The sequence below is a fragment of the Vulpes lagopus genome, chromosome 1, assembly GCF_018345385.1.
Source record: "Vulpes lagopus strain Blue_001 chromosome 1, ASM1834538v1, whole genome shotgun sequence".
NCBI classification, from domain to species: Eukaryota; Metazoa; Chordata; class Mammalia; order Carnivora; family Canidae; genus Vulpes; species Vulpes lagopus.
Window position 1 is genome coordinate 36,209,135 of NC_054824.1, and position 20,533 is coordinate 36,229,667.

General features: G+C 35.0%; 1 protein-coding gene across 4 annotated transcripts in view; it reads left to right on the plus strand.

The window, feature by feature from the left end:
* Positions 1 to 20,533, plus strand: part of COL12A1 (collagen type XII alpha 1 chain) — a 116,569-nt gene that overhangs the window by 79,548 nt on the left and 16,488 nt on the right. For all 4 annotated transcript variants that reach the window (XM_041762257.1, XM_041762277.1, XM_041762286.1 and 1 more), the window contains 14 exons: positions 1,008 to 1,147; positions 2,497 to 2,620; positions 2,796 to 2,939; positions 4,428 to 4,592; positions 5,931 to 5,969; positions 6,066 to 6,204; positions 8,300 to 8,442; positions 8,729 to 8,838; positions 12,648 to 12,797; positions 14,448 to 14,525; positions 15,786 to 15,872; positions 17,320 to 17,373; positions 18,648 to 18,743; positions 20,149 to 20,202. In XM_041762257.1, the coding sequence (XP_041618191.1) occupies positions 1,008 to 1,147; positions 2,497 to 2,620; positions 2,796 to 2,939; positions 4,428 to 4,592; positions 5,931 to 5,969; positions 6,066 to 6,204; positions 8,300 to 8,442; positions 8,729 to 8,838; positions 12,648 to 12,797; positions 14,448 to 14,525; positions 15,786 to 15,872; positions 17,320 to 17,373; positions 18,648 to 18,743; positions 20,149 to 20,202 (1,523 nt within the window). The remainder of the gene's footprint in view (positions 1 to 1,007; positions 1,148 to 2,496; positions 2,621 to 2,795; positions 2,940 to 4,427; positions 4,593 to 5,930; positions 5,970 to 6,065; positions 6,205 to 8,299; positions 8,443 to 8,728; positions 8,839 to 12,647; positions 12,798 to 14,447; positions 14,526 to 15,785; positions 15,873 to 17,319; positions 17,374 to 18,647; positions 18,744 to 20,148; positions 20,203 to 20,533) is intronic.

Here is a 20,533-nt window from a genome sequence, read left to right on the forward strand (position 1 = left end):
TAAACTTATGAAATAAATAAAATTAAAGATACAAATTGTTTTCTTATAGGACAAAATAATATTATGCAGGGCAAATAGTATTATTACAAGGTAAAATAATAATGGATTTCTTTAAATTAGACTATTGACAGAAATTCAGTAAATAAACTTGGCTTAAAAATGTTAAATATTTGTTCTTAATAGATTCTACTTTTTAAAGCAGTCTTGGGCTCACAGCAAAATTGAACTGAAAATACATGGAGTACTGTATATAACCTACCCCACAGCCTGATCCAGCATCAATATCCAGCACCTGAGTGGTGCATTTCCTACAGTTTATGAGCCTATATTGACAGATCATTTTCATCCACAGTCCACAGTTGACATAACAGTTCACTGTTGGTGCTGTTTATTTCGCATGTTAAGATTTTATATACTAAAATTTTAATTATTTTTAACCCTCCAAGTGTGAAAATTCAAATCAAAGACATTATTCTTTCCCTTTCCTCCATCTGTATAATTCTAGTGGCCTAATTTAAAATGAAAAGACACTTTATTTGCACCAAATCTTTGATAATTATATACAAAATCTCCAGATCCACGGATGGCTTTTTTTTTTTTTGATGGCTTTTCTTAAATTCTGAACATTGTTGGTTTTCATTTGATTTCATCCTCATCTATTACTTGAAGCCACTCAAAACAGTTCCATGAGGAAAGAGCATATGTTTGGATTATGGATCTAAGCTTAGATGGAGTAATTTTAGAGCAGAAATTGAGGGCCAGTTAGACTAGTGCTTCTCAAACTTTGTTTTGCATGTAATTTGTCTGGGTATCTTGTTGTTGCTAATCTGATTCAGGAGGTCTGGGGTAGTGCCCGGGATTCTGCATTTCTAAGAAGCTCCCAGGAGATGCTGTTGCTGCTGAACTACACTTTGAGTAGCGGGGTGTTAGGCTACATTTCTCAGTTTTGTAATTTCATTTGAATGAAAAAATTCACGAGAGTTGGGGTTCTTTGTTTTTTCCCCCAGTATGCAAAGGGGCCAAGGCAGATATTGTATTCTTGACTGATGCCTCCTGGAGTATCGGGGATGATAATTTTAACAAAGTTGTAAAATTCATCTTCAATACTGTGGGAGCCTTTGATGAAATTAGCCCTGCTGGAATTCAGGTGGGTACTGTTTCATAGGTGGCTATTCATTCGTAATGTCTTGCTATTTCCTTTGAATATTTGTTTTCAAGTAGAAAAGCTTTTCAGTATAAACTATGTTTTGAGTTCTGTTATTTACTATTTTCTTTATGCTTGTGTTTTTGGGAAGGAGTTGGGTGTAAATGACAAATAGAGAAATAAACCTCCTCTAGGTATTCTCTTGTCTAGATGATACTCTTTTTGGAGACGTTGGGGCATTCCTACTCTGACTTCCTGCTTAAGACTTCCGACAATGATACATTTCCATAAAAGGTCATCTAGTGTTCTGGAAACTAAATGGATTGTGATTGTCATACCCTGTTAAGTTAGAGGACTAAGTGATGAATAGTAACTGGAGTGGGTGTGTGGCATTTCATACTTGGCCATTGTGGCATCTTAGATTATGAAAATAAGAGATTTTGACATAAGCCACAAATAATTTCATAAGCGAATCACTTATTTTATAGAATGTACTAAGTTTCAAATCCCCAAATAATCCTGTGAACACTTTTCCGGCCCGAGAAAAGTAAAAAAATGAAGCTAATTAGTCTTAATTTAATATGTTAGTAGCTAAGCCATTTTTCATCCTTTTAGAAATTGAGATTTCTAATAAAAAGTAAAAAATAAGTACTGTATTTTATTAACTTCTATGTGCCAGCTATTTTATATACATGATTGTTAGCCCTCAAAACAACTCTATAAAGTAAGTATGATCATCTCCATTTTACTGATATGGAAACAAAATCCCAGAGATGTGGAGAACTTGTCCTGTGTCACATAGCTTCTAATTGGCAGAGCCAGGATTTGAACCCCTTGAATTCTTACTATGAAGCCTGTACTCTTTCCAGTAAATTATACTGTTACTAATTTTGTGGTGAGTGATGATTATTATCACATACGTAGCACTTTAATATTACCATGAAGAGTGGATGCAGTTAGTGAGAAGAAGTAGTTGGCTGAGAACCAGTTGCTTAGCCAGCATTTGAGTTCAAGATGGTGTGTTCTCATTTCTAATCCTGGGACCTCATTCTTCCCTAGCTTTACTCAACCCTTCCTAAATCCTAGAAAAAGGATTTAGGTATTTTCCAATACCATTGGAACACAGCATTTTTACAATGTTGATAGTAATGACAATTTCACTGAAGATTAGAAATGAGAGAATTGAATGAGATGACAGTAGTCAGTGCTATAATACTAGCTATGAAGAGTTTATAATAGTCTGTGAGATCCAAGACACTTCTTTTCCCCATTAAACAGCAGGAGTCGTCACTGGGAAATTAAAATATAAAAAGAGGCATCATAACCTCACCACCAATCATGTTTCCTTTCAGGTCTCGTTTGTGCAGTACAGTGATGAGGTCAAGTCTGAGTTCAAGTTGAACACATATAATGACAAGGCCCAAGCCTTGGGGGCCCTCCAGAATATTAGATACAGAGGAGGAAACACAAGAACAGGTACGGTTAATCAAAGTGTACGTAGATCTTCACTCCCCAAAGCGTTTGGACTGAGGTGGAACTGAGTGTATTATCATATTTTCATATTCAGATTCTTGTCTGTTGAGTGTGACTAATGACACTTGGGTAGTTTTCACTGAACTGATACTAAAATGTTCCATGCAACACTCTCTAGGCAAGGCTCTCACATTTATCAAGGAGAAGGTCTTGACCTGGGAGAGCGGCATGAGGAAGAATGTCCCCAAGGTGCTGGTGGTGGTCACAGATGGCCGGTCACAGGATGAGGTTAAGAAGGCAGCTTTGGTCATCCAGCAGTCAGGTAAGCACAGGCATGAGTTTAAAGTCTAGTGATTACACTCCCTTTCTTAACAATTTTACATGTTCAGGAATGATGGCAAAAGATGCAACTTCTTATTTGGCTTTATTGTTCCTGTTTTATCCTGTACTCCATACCCCTGAAATGTTAGTTTATGTTTAATCATGGATAGTTTAGCAATCTCTCAAAAAGGACATGGTGTATATCTTTGTTGAAGATGTGGCTTGGGGTAGATAAAAGAGCAAACTGCATTTTCCCATAGTGGCTGAAAGGCTACAGAATGCAGTAATAGAGTGGGCCTAGAGCAGGCTTCCTGCCAGAACAGAAGTGAATTTTGATGCTGGGTCCCTGTGCAAGGAGAAACATAGGGAAGAATTTAGCTTTAGCACGTCCTTTGACATCCAGTGAAGGGAGGTGTAGTGAGGCCTCAGAAGACATCTTTGGGGGTAGACCTTGAAAATCAAATATCTCGAGAACCTCCTGGCAACACTGTCCTTTGGGTTCATTTTCTAGGATTACTAGAGAGGGAAGTAGATCTGACTTGCATTCACACCCTCTACACTCCTGAATCCCAACTGCCAGGCAGAGTCCAAGGTTAACATATTTTGGAGAGAATTCTATTTTGTGCATGATCTACTGCAGTAAATTACAAAATACTTTGTTATATGGAATTTGTCATCTGCACATACTGATTCTTTGGCCAAAGTATGAGTCACGATTAGTGCTAAGTCATATTGTCTTCTCTCAATACAGATTGTTCTCTGCACTGACTGTTTTTTTTTTTTTAATAAAAATTTGCCTTTATGTTATACATTTTAAGCAGACACCTACATATTTTGGGCTTTTGGCTGATTTAAGTTTGGAGTTATCAATACTTGTTCAAGTTACCTTATGTGTATCTCATTAGAGAACTAATTTCTTATATAGTCTATTTTTTCTACTTTCAAATTAAGCTTTTGGAGTGAGGTCTTTGTTTATTTGTATTAGCCTAAATAAATGAAAGTTTATTGCCAGTGGGAATTGTTGATTCCATTTTAAAATTGGCCAGAGTGCTGCCTTTGAGCCTGAGTTTGTTAAGAATATTGGTTTCAAGAACTCAAATTTTAAATGAGTCGTTTCTGAATTGCATACGTTTAAAATGTTAATGGTGCCCAAGAGGGCTGTAGAATGGGTGGGCATATCAGGCCTGTGGATCTCTGGAAGGAAACTTGCACCACATTAAGTCTTTCTGCTGTTAAAATGTGCTTCTCTTAATTGTTAGGATTTTATTTTAGGAACCCCAATTAATTGAGTTTTCTAGGCCAGAAAACAGGAAGACCTGGAAAAAGTACATATTTATTAAAGAGAGTTTATGTCAATGGAAAGGACTTGCCGCATATACTCTACTAAGAAAATATAGCATCATTTCTGAAAGGATTTTATTTTGAATTGCTTACCCAATAAAGGATGGAACAGGGGGTCTGTAATTTGCTCTCGAACACTGCTTTGCAGGGTTCAGTGTCTTTGTAGTTGGAGTGGCTGACGTTGACTACAATGAGCTTGCCAACATTGCCAGCAAACCAAGTGAACGGCACGTGTTCATTGTTGATGACTTTGAATCTTTTGAGAAGATTGAGGACAACCTCATTACATTTGTCTGTGAAACTGCTACTTCAAGTAAGTCCTGGTCCAAATGGATCCAGAATCTTCCCTGTTTTGGAAGATAACTACTTAGTGGACAACTGTCTGTCCTATATGGGATCAAGTCTGTGCATAAATAGATTCTGGGAAATCACTTGGGAACCTGATGAATCATTGTTCCTATTGATATCATGCTAAATGTGTGTTTGTCAGAGGTCTGCTTTTAGCTTTGAGGATGTAATATTCCTTGTATGGAAATGAAATGTTTTAATGTATCCTTTTCCCACCATCCCAATGCTATGACATTTGAGTAAATTAATCTTCAGCTTAGAAATGCATTTATAGAAGCACTTCTGTGAGATGAAGGTTTTCCCTATTAGTAATCAATTGGTATTTGTTCTGTCAACATCCGTGCTTCAAGGGAGCAATGAAAACACTGACTTTTGCGTGTGCACTCCATTTGGTTCTCATTTGCCTTTTTGGGTGTAGATTTTTGTTTTTGCCAAGACTTCAGCTTTTAAAATACAGTGAAGGACCAAAGATTAATTATTCAAATCAATGTATCCTCTTCTCCATCCATTCCTGCTGATTCCTGGGATATTATGGAGACAGTTTTGTGGCTAGTATAGACCACCAATCCTATGGAGGGCTATGCTTTACAAGTGTTATAGTTCCCCCCTATTAAACATTACTAAAAACTCAGAGCTGTGGTTAGAGGTGGCAGTAGTAAACAAATATTAGTGGTTTACTCTGAGAACTTACAGCTAAAGCTCAGAATGGAGCTGTGCTGGTGGACGTGGGTCTGGAAGTACTTTTGGACTTGGCAAATTATGCCTTTGTATAAATTTAAGAATTTATAAGAATCAAATATTATAAATTTAAGAATCAAATTTGTATAAATTTAAAATCCCTTGGGAGAAAATTTATTTAATCTATTGAAGAACATCTGAATATTTGATTCTTTTAAATTCTATTTTGATTTATTAAATTCTTTATTAAAATCCTTTAATTCTACTTTGCTATTCATAAGGACATTGCAAAATTCCCACTAGTACTGGAGAAATTTCAGAAAACACTGATTATACTAGTCAGTCTTAGAATTTCTCCTACACAAAGGAAGTGTACAAAGGATAACTTATAAAAGGCGTTATTTTTTATAAATGAATGAAAAATTACTTGATATATGTACATGACTGGCTTCTTTAAAAAATTTTTTTTATTGGAGTTAAATTTGTCAACATATAGCATAATATCCAGTGCTCATTCTGTCAAGTGCCCCCCTCAGTGTCCGTCACCCAGACATGACTGGCTTCTGTGTGTATATAATATTTGTATATCATGTTGATGATACTTAAAGAACACTGTACATTGCAGGTTGTCCTCTCATTTATTTGGATGGCTACACCTCACCAGGTAAGCATTTATACCCTTGGACAAATTTATTTCAGGATTTAAGCAATAAAATTATTAAAATGACCTCATTTTAATATTTGCCTTTTTTATGTAAAGGTTTTAAGATGCTTGAAGCATACAACCTGACAGAAAAGAATTTTGCTTCTGTACCAGGAGTCTCTTTGGAGTCAGGGTCTTTCCCCAGCTACTCAGCTTACAAGCTTCAGAAGAATGCTTTTGTGAACCAGCCTACAGCGTAAGTGTGACAACCTGGAGGTTCCTTCTCTTATAATGGACCTGACACTTTTTTGAGGTTCTTAGAATTTTTGCCCACTTCTTAAAATCTAGAAACTTTACAATTGTCAGAGGTCTCCTATCGATGATTTAGTTTCATTTCCTTAAATACAGCTGGGTTAAATGTCCTCCATCAGGTCACACAGGGGACTAGGACTCAAACCTTGCTATTCTCAGACCCAAGAATCTTATCTTGGTCCTGTAGTATTACGGATTATAGACCTTGTATAAGGCTAGGATTGTAGATTTAAGGCTTCTTCTAAAGGAGGCTGTTTAAACAGGAAATGAATTATTCTGCACATTTCTCCCTGTGGTGCAGAAGGACTGAATGGAGTAAGGGTAGAATGCGAGCCGGCATTCTTTTTAGTGTTTCAGATCTCCAGAAGATGAAATATTGTGGCCGTTTTGCTTGTCCAAGATCAGACAGGCAGTGGTTAGTTTTTATTGGCCAATGCTCTGGCAATCTGTTGGGCAGCTCTAGCTGTTGTTATTTTACTTCATGAAAGTTTGCACCTGGGTATCATAACTAAAATATGTATTTTTGAATTCATTAGAATTAAAACACTTTACTGTTGAAAATATGTGTTTGGCAGCTTATGGAGAAAAAAGAACAAGAAGAAATAAAGCCTTTAGAAACTTAGGGCAGGGTCAGAAAATGATGTCTGAAATTCGAAATGCTCTGGGAAAGCTGATGGAAAATCCAGACTGAAACCAAAGCTAATTTCTTTTAAGAAAGCACAGATCATACTGTTGTAGTTTGACCACATTGTAAGTTCCTAACTCTTTTATGGTTAACCATGTTGGTTCGCAGCTTTAGGTTTGTCAGTGAACCTTAATTCCCAGTGTTTAACTTCCAGTCACCACCAGATAGAATTCCTACATTTTAACTTATGACAGCCTATTGTGTTCTTAAGAGTCAGAACTTGTGGCTGAAAGAAGCTAAAAGAAAAGCATGGGTACAATTAATTTTTTTTTCATAAGCACTCATTAACTGAGGAAAGAGGGAAACGGACTGGGCGAGAGATGAATTAATATGGAGGAGATATCATTTTTAACATGGAATATTATGAAAATAGTAGGTTTTTGCAAGTACAAAAGGCATCACATCAGCTTGCCCAGACGTATGTTGCAAGAAGCAGGGCAGCATTGTATTCCAGATGCACTAGTGGTGTGCTACCAAGAAGTGAAACCTCAAGAGACATTCTGTGCCTTCTGTCAAAATTTGTGGAGGAATAACTTCTTTTCTGTCCAAGAGTTGATAATTAAAGCCTTTTCGCTACCTTTAGGAATAAAGTATTGTTAAATGGTCTCAGAGAGCAAACCATTAATCCTGCTTCAAAGGTTCCCCCAAAACAATGACTGACTCAACTCGGGAAGAACACACGGGATCACATTGTCTAATAGTCTCAGAGCCAAGAAACACTTCCTTTTAATTGAATCACATCCTTTATCATCACTAAACGATTGCACATGTACATGGCCTTAACATTTATTATTGGTTTTATTTTGGGGGAACATGTAAGCTTCTGGAGATTATGTGATTTATTTGATTTCAAGGGAGGAATTTGGAAGTGTAAAAACTATTAGAAGTAGGGAAGGAGAAATTAAAACCTTAAACCATGTGACTTATGATTTCATACCCCTGACATTGGAAATGAAGTATATTTAGTAAGATTCATTCTCTTTAAATTACATCCATATATACAATGTTTATCACTCTATAAAATTATGTAATTTTATAATCATCTTTGTGTTTAGAAAAAATTAGGATATTAACAGTTATTAATAGTATGGGATGAAAGACCATTGGGCAATTTCTCAGACTTTTGTGCCCTTAGCAGATTGTAAATAATCTGTTAAGGACTTACATAATGGATATCTCGTGTTTGTTCTTTTGATGTTTCCCCAATTTTTTCTCTTCTCATATGCAGCCAGATTATTATGAATGGATTCTAATACTACTGATAATGAGATTATTGTACAAAGATTTAAAATATTCTCTATTTCTGGTGAGAAGTCCTTATTAATTAATTAATCAATTATGTTTTATCCAACAGGGATCTACATCCAAATGGACTCCCTTCTTCATACACGATTATATTATTGTTCAGACTTCTCCCAGAAACTCCCAGTGACCCTTTTGCAATTTGGCAAATCACAGATAGGGACTACAAACCACAAGTTGGAGTGATTGCAGATCGTAAGGATTGTTATCTTATTTTAAGGCACATGCATACATATTTTTGATTATGTTTTCTCTTTACTTCTTTTAAAGAACCTTCTGAATATATACATATATATTTACTTGATATATACTTTTGTGTTTAAAATTTTAAAAATATATCAGTAAATATTCTAATTACATTTTATCTCAACCTAAATGATTGACTATTTTAGAAATCTCTCTAACAAGAATTATTTGTTAATACTTTCAACATAAAGCATACCATGCTTGTGACTTAATAACAATTATGTGTTGGTTACAGCTTCTAGCAAGACATTGTCATTCTTTAACAAGGATATAAGAGGTGAGGTGCAAACTGTTACATTTGACACAGATGAAGTGAAGACATTATTCTATGGAAGTTTTCACAAGGTAAAAACATAAAATTATCTGGTTATTTATAGAAAAAATATGACTTAAAAATTTAAACCAATTTGTTATCTGTTAAAATGTCATGTTAAATTGGTAGAAACATAGCTGTCTTTTAAAAACAATCTTATTTTAGAGAATTTGATTAATTCAAGATATTTAAAATAAAACAATAATTCTAATAAAGAGATAAATGGTACCAACATTTTCAATGCTTATATTTTTTCAAAATGTGAGTCATGTAGTATATATAGTATTGTATGCTTATTTTTTCTACCTACCATTTTATTTTCTTTATGTCCTTTCATTTCAAAAGCTTAATTTCTGTGGATTGTATTTTATTTGATAAAATTATTCTTTTACAGAGCACAGTAAGCTGCTTCTGCTTGCTTATTCGTTGACAAGTTACAAACATGCTAGTCCAAAAGTTATGATTATTAATAATTAGTATAAATATTTATAAGATTAACTTTTCAATGAACACACATAAATTCTCTAAAATTATTAGGAGTTCTAAGATGCATTCTTAGGGGATTGTTTATTCTTGTTGATCTTCATTAATTTTTTGTATAATCAACATCATAGGATAACACAAACTTTATATCACATTTCTAAAGAATGATTAATTGACAAGCACTAAAGTTGAGAGCATTAGAAATGAAAAGAACTGTCTAGTTCAGGAATGGACTTTCTAATGGTATTCCTTCATCCATTGGATTGAATTAACAGGAGGAATACCATTTGGGTAACAGTATGGCACTCAGAAAATTAGTCCCTGTGCACAGAAGACAAATATTTCCAGTTCAGTCTGATTCTCAAGTGAAAATCAGACTTTCCTGTGCTTGAGTAGTTTAGCTAGATTTCTTGCAGATTCTATTCCTGAGAATCTTGGTTTCTTTCCAGAATGTTTTTCTTATTGATCAATCATTCTTCCTAAGGATCGCAAGGGACTCTCTCCTCATGGAGCTCAAAGCGGCTTCAATGTGAACATTAATGAGAAGAAAAAAAAAACAATGAAGGAAAAACAAATGTCTCTGAGTATAATGGCATATCTACTTAACAGTTTACAGATTTCCATGATGAAGTACAGTAAAATAAATGCCTCACTGGGAAAGCAAATTCTAGTTTGACAAATATTAGCCTCAACTGCTTCTTATCTGATAATAGATGTTGAATTTGGCTAAATTCTCATGAACTTTTTTGGCTCATTGATATACCCATTAAACTTATATTTGAGTACTTGCTAAAAAGAACTATTTTATTTTTCCTTCTATACCATTGAAGATATTAGAGACTTAGTCTTCTGTGAACCAACTGATAACCACTTAAAAACTATTATTTTTAAATTTTCAACTTTCATCAAATACATTTTACTTAAGGGAAAAAAGGCAGTATTTTGCAGAGGTCTATTGTGACAGTCATTAATTACAAATCATGATAATTTGTTTGACATTGCCTTCTTTGCTTGCCTTGAAGAAGGGAGTCCCTTTGGATGTAGATCTCTGTTGGATAAAACATAATTGATTAATCAATTAATAAGGACTTCTCACCAGAAATAGAACACAAGTTTTTAGGTTTTATGTAATGACTCTTCTTTTTCCTTCAGATAAGCTCTGTTTCCTCAAAGTTCTACCTTCTTTTTTCAGACCTTTCTTTTTTTAGTTTCTCCTCTACTTTTTCACTATGCTCTTTTTTGTCTTCCATTTCTCTACCCCATTCTTTTAACCTATTCTCATTGATCTCATCAGTTCAAGAACCAAGTTCAGGCACTATTGTTTATTTACATTATTTACTGATCCAAAGATTCAAACACTTTTCTTTCATTTTCCATCTAATTTGGGAACTAAACTTCTTTAGTCTTTTGGATAAGATGGAGTGGTACCCTGATAGCAGGAAATTAATGAAAATGATATGCAGGGGGCTCTTGGGAGAGAGGGTGGATAGGTTAAAAGAACTTAAATAGGGAATAGAAGACAGCTGTTGCTCCTTAAAGATTCTCTTAAGGACAAACTTTTGTGTCTCTGTTCCATTTCTGTTCCAAGTGAGAAGTTTATAAGAAGAAGCAAAAATGGATTAGATGAAAAATAAAGATTTAAGGAATGGCAGAGCTTGGGAAGGGAGATGAGTTGATAAGAGTGTTCCTATTGTTTTCTACTTTTCTGTGACCAAAAATGTTTCACAGCTGGAAAATAGGCCCTAAGTACTTGGAACAGTCCACTCTGAATGTTTTATACATGATTTTGAAACTGATGAAACATATTGAAGAGATTGTAGCAAACTATGTTTTTAGCATGAGTTTCTTTATGGGTACTATTGACTGACATTTGCAATAGTTTTGTTACAAATTAAACTTTTTGATTTTGAAATAATTTTGGGAGGTACTATAATTTTTCAAATACTTTGTGAATTTTTGGCCCTGAGATTGTTCATACAGTAGCCAACAAATAGTTATTTTATTTTTAGCTGGATGTGGAGCCCAATGCAGGACTTGAACTCAAGACCCTGAGATTAAGACCTGAGCTGAGATAGAGAGTGGATGCTTAACCAATTGAGTGACCCAAGCCCCCCAAGTTTTAGTTCTTATTAGATAATAAATATCTTGGGAATGCATATGCAATGTTCTTGAATTCAGTATTAGAAGATTGTTCTGGGAAAATTTAAAATTTATTTTTAGTAAGCTACGATCATTTTTATATAAAAGCAATCCATATGTAATTCACACTTACAACTTAGAGATGTACCAAATTAGCATTTTGCTGGTGATTCTATATGGGAAAAATATTTACTGTTTAAAGACATTTCCAGAGATTATCTTTATCCTTATTGACTCAAAACATTTAAGAGAATTTCTGTTCCTTTTAACTTAGAGCCAAACTTTTCATAGTAATCATCAAGTACTTACTTGAGTATTTGTGCTGTGATAAGTGGAAACTATGTCATGACTATAACTCAAAGATTACCTGCAGCCATTCCTTACATTGTTGAAATACAAATGTTTTGTTAACCATCTATCTAATAGATTTAAAGTGCTGAGTGTCCTCAATATCAGATAAGAAATAAATCAACATAAGATTCTTTCCTTATAAGGAAATAGAATCTTGTGTCTATTGATTACAAGAACTGAATGTAGAAGATGTGTGCTAATTCTTTACTATGTTAGGAATCTGTATGACGTGCAAGTTCTTTTTTTTTTTTTAAGATTTTATTAATTTATTCATGAGCGACACAGAAAGAGAGGCTGAGACACACAGGCAGTGGTAGGAGAAGCAGGCTCCATGCAAGGAACCCAATGTGGGACTCGACCCCGGGAATCCGGGATCACGCCCTGAGCCAAAGGCAGATGCTCAACCGCTGAGCCACTCAGGCATCCCTGTGCAAGTTCTTTTTGACTGAGATTAGGGTAGGGAATAGCAAATTAAAAATGGAATTCAGCAAAATCAGTGGAAAACATTTGAGGCTTCTTTCTACTGAGTATAATATTATATTGATAATTTCTTAACTTGTATATGAATAGTTCTTTATAGTTAATGGAGTCATCACATCTACTACTCATCTTTAGTCATCTCAGGAAGAGTACCCATGGGAAAATAGGAAATTATGCATGTATATGTGGATGAAGACTCATTTAATTTGATGCTGTTAATAAATGACATTGATGTTGCAGCCTGATGCTTGGATTTTTAGTCTAGGACTTGATTTGGGTTAAGAATAACATAAAGAACATTTTTTTAACCTGTGATCTGACATATGCAGAAGGTAGCCAAATTTTTTTTGGGTAGAAATTTTGTAATGGAAACAAATGATCTTTTTAGGTTCATATCGTAGTGACCTCAAAAAGTGTTAAGATTTACATCGACTGCTATGAAATTATAGAAAAAGATATCAAGGAAGCTGGAAATATTACAACTGATGGTTATGAAATTCTTGGAAAACTTCTTAAAGGGGAAAGAAAATCAGCCACAGTAAGTAACATATTTTTTTCCTCGATACCTTGTGTTAAGATTGAAATAGCATTTTAAAAATAACCAATGAGTTGTTTTTTTGTTTTTTGTTTTTCTCAGTGAGTTTTAAATTGTCAAATTTCTTAGACTGAAACATTGAAAAAGTTACATTGAGGAAATATGCTACTGACAGAACATAATAATGTGCTTGACTGCTAGAAACAAAATAAGATGTCAAAGCACCAGAGAACATCATGTAGTCATCTTGAAACAGGATCAAGTTGGAGAGTACAACACAAATAATTGCCAGGATAATCAGTGAAATCTAAAATTGCTCATTTTCTGTTCTTCAAAGATAGCAATTGTTAATACAAATTTTTGCACTCAAGACATTAAGCATTTATTACCTAATGACACAGACACGGGCTGTTGTCCTAGAGCCTATGCTCTCTCACAGAGGAGTCTGTCTCAGAAGGAAGATCAGTGTAGTGGGATAGCCAGCTGACTGACCATATTACTCAATAATTTGCAGTAGCTCAAGCTTGAGGCAGGAGCATGCCAACCATATTTACAATGCTATGTAGTAAGAAAAATTTTAATGTAGAATTTTCACTTTATCAAGCTAATTAAGTTCTTACTAAATATCAGTCAATCATAATATTGTTCTAAAAGCAAGGTTAACATCTTTGGCTTCTATTATTATTTTTTTAATTGCATTTATTTAATTTTCCTTTCTTCCCTGGACAGGATTTTCTTCTCTTAGATTCACAAGTGAAATTTTTATTCCACAATGTAGAAATAAATACTGCAAACTTTAAAATTGTGATTAACACCTGGACTTTTAATTTTATTAATTTTTAAAATTTTTTAGAGATTAATAGAATAGTTAGTGTGTTTAATCCTATAAATTAATAGTGATGATAATGATTACTAAGATTTATCAGCACTTTGCATGTTCCTTTTTGCTTATTGAAGTATAGGTAACACATAATGTTATGTTACTTTTAGGTGTACAACAGTGATTCAATAAGCTTATGCATAGACTTTTTATTGAAGATTGGGTTTGCTCTTTAAAGAAAAATTATAATAGGTTTATAAAATGATGGGTATATTCAAGCAATCTTTTCCTTTTCATCAAAGGAGCTTTGTTTTTAAAAGGTAGAAAGATAGTATATACTATATTGAAATAGTTAAACTGAGAGTAATCATAAAAATTACTAACCAGCCCTCGGGTAAGAATTTATGAAGAGAAAAGCATCAGTTTTAGAATAAATAAGGAATTTCTGAAGCATTTTTCTGCAAGGATGGACTCTAAAAAGTTGATTTAAATGTGTATAGTCGTCAAATTCTTAAATAAATTAAGTCTTAGTTCTAAATTAAAGAAATTAATATTCTCTTTAAAAAATCCACAGCTCTAATCAAGCATTTTATTTTCGCTACGGAAGTGAATCAGATGTGGGAATTTCACATATGCATTTTGCTTTAACTTCTCTTTCCCTTAGGCATAGGTTTTTATGTTCTTTCCTTATGAAGTAAGGATCACGTTGCTCTCAAGGGTCTGAACCCTTGAGAGAGTCTTTGTGAGAAATTGACAAAAGTTAAAATGTGGAAACGTTAATATAAAATGTTTTTCATGCGTCTTTAGCTGATGTTGCTGTTGGTTGTTTACAGTTCCAAATCCAGAGTTTCGATATTGTTTGCAGTCCGGTGTGGACCAGTAGAGACAGATGCTGTGATATTCCCTCTAGGGTAAGTAAAAGGGAATGGAATTGTGTCGTGGCCATAATAGTCCTCCCAGAATAAGGGATGTGGATGCAGATGGTCAAGGAGAGGAAGTATCACTCAACAACTGAGTCTCTAGGATGGAGCTAAGGGACACACATTATGCACATGCTCATCTGCTACCACAGCTCAGGCCAGTGACCCTACCTTTGAAAGCCAGGAATACACAAAACCACATCTGGAAATTCTCCCTAACAGCCAGAGTGGTTGTGTGTAGTTAGAAAAGTCCTGCTGAGTCAGCATGTTTGATAGATCTACTTATTACAGAGCCCTCCTAATGCTTGTAAAATATCAGGATTGTACAGAATAAAAACCATTGCTTTCCTGGATACCTAGGGCTTATGGTAGACATAACTATATTACTTTGTGAGATGATAGTTTTCCCTCATTGTATCTATTTAAGTGGTAATAGTTACAAAGTTGAATGTGATGATGGATTAGATGCTTTGGGCAAACAATGAGCTGCATGCATCCATGATGAATGTATGTTATTTATTCAACAAATACTTATTGAGCACCTTTATTATAAGCCAGGTAGAATTTTATGTGTTTGGGCTATTGAAGTGAAAAGTGAATATTTTAGTGGAAGTTGTGTGTGTGTGTGTGTGTGTGTGTGTGTATGTGTGTGTGTGTTGTGGGGGAGAAAAGAATTAACAAGTAGATACATACTACAATACAAAGTAGAAAGCTCTATGATGCAGAACTAATCCAGGTGAAGGGATAGAGAACCAGGGAAATCCCATCAGCCCTCAGTGATAAGGTGGGGTATAAGCGAGGCCTGATGAAGTGAAGGTGCAGACAATGTGGATAAGAGAGAAACAGCATTCCAGTCAGAGGGGACTGTACATGCAAAGGCCCTAAGGTCACAAAGTGCCCTAAGTATCTGAGAAATATTCAGTAGGTCAGTGGGACTGGAGCAACATGAATGGGAGTGGCAGTGGTAGGCAGTGAGTTGGACAAGGTGGTGCTAATTTGCAGAACATGTACGGCCTTGTAGCCCATGGAAAGGATTTTAGATTTTACTCTGAATGAAATGGTATTGATACCTGAAATACTCAGTGTTTCTCTAACAGGATTCAACATAAGACTATTTTCAGTAATAAATACAAATTATTTCTTCAGGTTGAGAAATAAATTTCCTTTTGTATGTAAGGTAAGTGGGGGGTGAAGGATTGGAAGTCATTTTGCTCTCAACTCATAGGTAAATATTCTTTTTCAAAATTTCAGAGAGATGAAGCAAAATGCCCTGCTCTTCCAAATGCTTGCACATGTACACAGGACAGTGTTGGACCTCCAGGTCCACCGGGCCCTGCGGTAAGGGAACTGCAATAGTCCTAGTTTTTCCATAGGTCTTTGGAGGGATCATTGTTTTGCCAATATATAGTGGATAAAATGTTTCCAGCCATTTGTATTTTCTAGGACAGAACAAGCTAAATTGCAGACCATTTTCTGTGGTATGTTTCAAGATCAAAAAAATGGAATAAGCCAAGAATAAAATTTAAACACATTTGAACACATTTCATGTAGGAATGAATGATACTGGCTAGTATTCAGGAGCTTTGCTCTTACAGATGTGAATCTGGGTTTTCATCTATAATCGTATGATTTTGAAAATTTCTTACACCTCCTAAAAGCTTCTTGTATGTATGTAATGGAGCCATGGTTGAGAGGCTGATACAGAACAACTTATTTAGAATCTAGGATATATAGACCTTATATAGTAGACATATCATAAGAATAACATGCAAGGAGGGAAATTTATATGTGTGATGATATTATAAACTCTGGGTGAAAATATAGGGGTTTGGAATAATTTGAGGAAGAAGTCTATGACCAGGTCTATTCATGGGGGAGAGGAGACCAAGAAAGCACAAGGCACACCATTGTAGATTGCAGTGATAGACTTCATTTATCAGTGTGGAACCCCTTGATTGTGTCAATCTAGCATCTAACCTGGTGGTTTTGTGGAATGGAAGGGTACCTCTAAGGTCTACTAGCCTCCTTCAAGAAAATGACTAATTAATGTAGGAAACGCTCAGAGATTCTCAGAACACCAAATTTTATAATACTTGTATCATAGCAAATAATGTAAATTGATTTTAGGTTAATTACGAATTAGCTCCTCATTCACAGAATCAAATGTCACTGGAATTACCTTCATTTATTTATTTATTTTTTATTAACAGTGACTTACCTTATTTATATTTGTAATCATAAAATTATATCCTGGATATGACTTAGATGTTTTTGAGAAGTAAGGATTTTCCCTCCTCTAATTATAAGATAATATTATTGGATGTCACTGTCATATTTATTTCCTTTTTGTTCAGTGAACTCTGAATTTCTGTTATTAAAGTATACATTCTGAAATTCTGAGAGAATCAAGATACTCTTCTTTTTGCATGTTATTTTCTCTGAAGAATGCGTTCGTATAATTCCAAAACAGAATTTTCTCCTTACTGTATTTAAGTAATGCTTGTTTTTTTTCGTTAAAGCTCAATTTTCAAATAGACTTCAAAACTTGCTAATGATTAAGAAAAGTTCAGAATGTAAAAGTGAGATACTTAAAATGTACTAGGGTTCAAAATTCTCTTTCCCCATATTTGTATGACATATAATATTCACTTGAATATTTTGTAAGTAACTAAAGAAGTATTGATTGCCTGGAGAATACACTGCTTCTTGAAGTAATTTCTATATATCAATGTCTCCCTACTTTCCTTATTTTTACCCTGAAATGTGTTGTTACTATGTATTTTAGGGAGGACCTGGTGCTAAAGGTCCCAGAGGTGAAAGAGGAATCAGCGGGGCAGTTGTAAGTATATTTTAGAGTGCATTTAAAATTCCATGTATATGTTGAAGTCTGATTGTTAAAATTTCCACTAATGGGATATGTGAGCTTGAGCAAATTAGTGCAAGTGTAGTGTGCTTTAGGTATATAAATACTTATGTCTTGTCTCTGGTTGTCAAAATGATGGATTAGACCAGCCAGAGAAAGAATTGTCCAAGGCAGCTCACTCCTGTAGGAATTACAATGTAGGAAATCTGCCCAAGAACCTAAGGGTTCTGCTGCAACATGGAGCCACAGAGCATAACTCAGACATCAGTTGGAAGACCCACAGGGAGCTGAGTCCCGCTGGAAAGCTGGAGAGCTTCAGGAGCAGTTGTGCTGCTTTTTTTTCACCTGTCTCAGAGAAAGAGCTGAGTGGCCACGTATGCCACCTTTCTACCAGGTCCATACTGGTCTTCCATAAAACAACTCAAGTTTATTTTATTTTATTTTTTAAATTAATTTTTATTGGTGTTCAATTTACCAACATACAGAAAAACACCCAGTGCTCATCCCGTCAAGTGTCCGCCTCAGTGCCCGTCACCCATTCCCCTCCAACACCCGCCCTCCTCCCCTTCCACCACCCCTAGTTCATTTCCCAGAGTTAGGAGTCTTTATAAACAACTCAAGTTTAATTAGGGAGGTCTATTATGAAGATAATGTGTACTTTTGGTCATAATATTACTAATGATAAGCTAACCCACTTAGGAAAGGGTGAGGCTGGGATGCTAACTCAGGTCCCTGACTCTCAAGTATGCACCTTTTCCACCTGGACATGTTGCAAAGAAGCTCTAGCTCCAGCACAGAGCATCTTCTTAGTGAATATCTGTTTTCTTGCTTCATTTATAAATGGATTAGTCCCAGAAATAAGCCCAAGTCAAAGAGAAATCAAGACTAGCTTACACTAAGTCCAATCCCCTGAAATTCAAGCTTTGATCTCATATGAATTCATGAATATAAATACATGAATATATCATATTCAGTGTGTTTTACTTCTCTTAAGAATCTACTTCTAATGGGACTTTTGGAAATTTAAGTGCTTTTGAGCATTTATTGCCCTTTTCAAATGTTCTTTAGTGAGTAATAGAAGGAGGAAAGGAATGGCATTAATAAGTGCTTTTATAGGTATGTAGATTTCTAAAATGCATACAGAAGTGATTGATGTCTTAAAGTTATGATGATAGGCTTCTAATTGGGTATTATTAGCACTGGATGGTCATTACATGACTTTGTGGTTGTTTCTCTCCTATGTGTTTTAGGGGCCTCCTGGCCCTCGTGGAGATACAGGTCCTCCCGGCCCTCAGGGACCCCCAGGCCCCCAGGGACCCAACGGACTCTCTATTCCGGGAGAACAAGTAAGCTCAAAGGCTTTCTGTATTTCAGTGAGGATGATGAATTAATATTAAGTTAAACTGGAATATTTTGCTGTATTTTGCCAAACTCAAATGTTTTCTGAGAATTCAATAAGGTTAGTTGTTGAGATAACTTCCTATGGCTATAATTTGAGATATGTAAGTAGTTTATATAATAACTTATAAATGTGTAGATAAAATTATTGCCACTAACTTGACCTTTAAAAAGTCATAGGTAATGCATATATCCTCCAGCATCCTGAAAACTTTGAAATTACTTTCAGACTTGGTAGGCCTTGGCTAATATTGATAATCTTGAGGCAAGCTTGCATTGTTTATCTAGGTCATTAAGTCCTTAAAAAAAACTTTTAAATAAAATGTTGACCTTTTGTTCCAAACGCGAATCTGAAGTTATAAAAGGTGTTTTATCCTTTAAGACTGATATTTTATTTAACTACTACCATTTTTTCTATACCTTAAAATAAACAAAAAAATATAGTATATAAATAAGAATATGATACCTGCATAGTCTTTTTTTTTTTTTTTTAATTTTTATTTATTTATGATAGGCACACAGTGAGAGAGAGAGAGGCAGAGACACAGGCAGAGGGAGAAGCAGGCTCCATGCACCGGGAGCCCGATGTGGGATTCGATCCCAGGTCTCCAGGATCGCGCCCTGGGCCAAAGGCAGGCGCCAAACCGCTGCGCCACCCAGGGATCCCGATACCTGCATAGTCTTAAAATCAAGTCTAAACTCCCGTCTAAGATACCTTAATAGAGGACAGATAAAATTTTTTTGGCACTTAGAGGAAAACAATAGATATCAGATATAGCTAGAAATGAGACATGTGGAGGGATAGGGCTTTCTCGCTCAAAAGGCTTGACTGAATCTACTTTTAGCTGCTTATGTCCAAAAGGAGTTTGGGAGCTTTTACCTGTCTTATTACTATTATTAAATTAAATTTATCAGTTTTAATTAATTCAACTTTGCCTTTGTAACAAATGCCTTCTAGCATGTAGTTATAAAAACCAAAATTATGTTACAACATAATGTGCATTGACAATCTTTCTATTAAAATTAGCACCTAATTAAATATATTAAATAAAAAGAATAGTTTTTTCCCTTCAAATTTTATTTCCATGAAAATCCCTTATGTTAAACTATGTTCTTTTAAAGTAGGTATACCATTCCATAATTATGTAAAATTATCCTATAATATTATAAGAACACAGCACTTATAGTTTAAAAAGTGAGCATCAATCCAAAAAATGATTTATTCATCTACCTTCCAAAACGTGTTTACATTGGATTTATGAAGTGATGGAGATTTCAGGAGTGACTCATGTCTTCCCTTTTCACTTAATCTCTGTAAAATGCCTGAGGACTGTTTTCCCATTGCTGCCCTAGGGTCGCCAGGGGATGAAAGGTGATGCTGGAGAGCCAGGGCTTCCCGGCCGAACAGTAAGTTGTTCTTGAAGTTGTCTTTTCTTTCACTTGTCAAGGACTATTTGAAAAGTTGTCTCCAAAGTGCCCCAAAAGGTGAACCCAGGCGAAGCAGCAAAGCAGAAGCCAGCCTATGTGCTTCCCATGAATGACCACTTCATTCTGTGGTTATAGTTGTCACGTTTGTGCTGTTCAATTCAGGTGTCAGCTTATTGACAATCATGATTGTACTATATGGCTGGCACTGTACTTTGTTCTAGTTTCTGTTTCTTTTCAGAGCTCCCTGATATATTTTTAAAAACACTTTATTAATTTATTTGAGAGAGAGAGAGAGAGCGAGCCAGAGCAT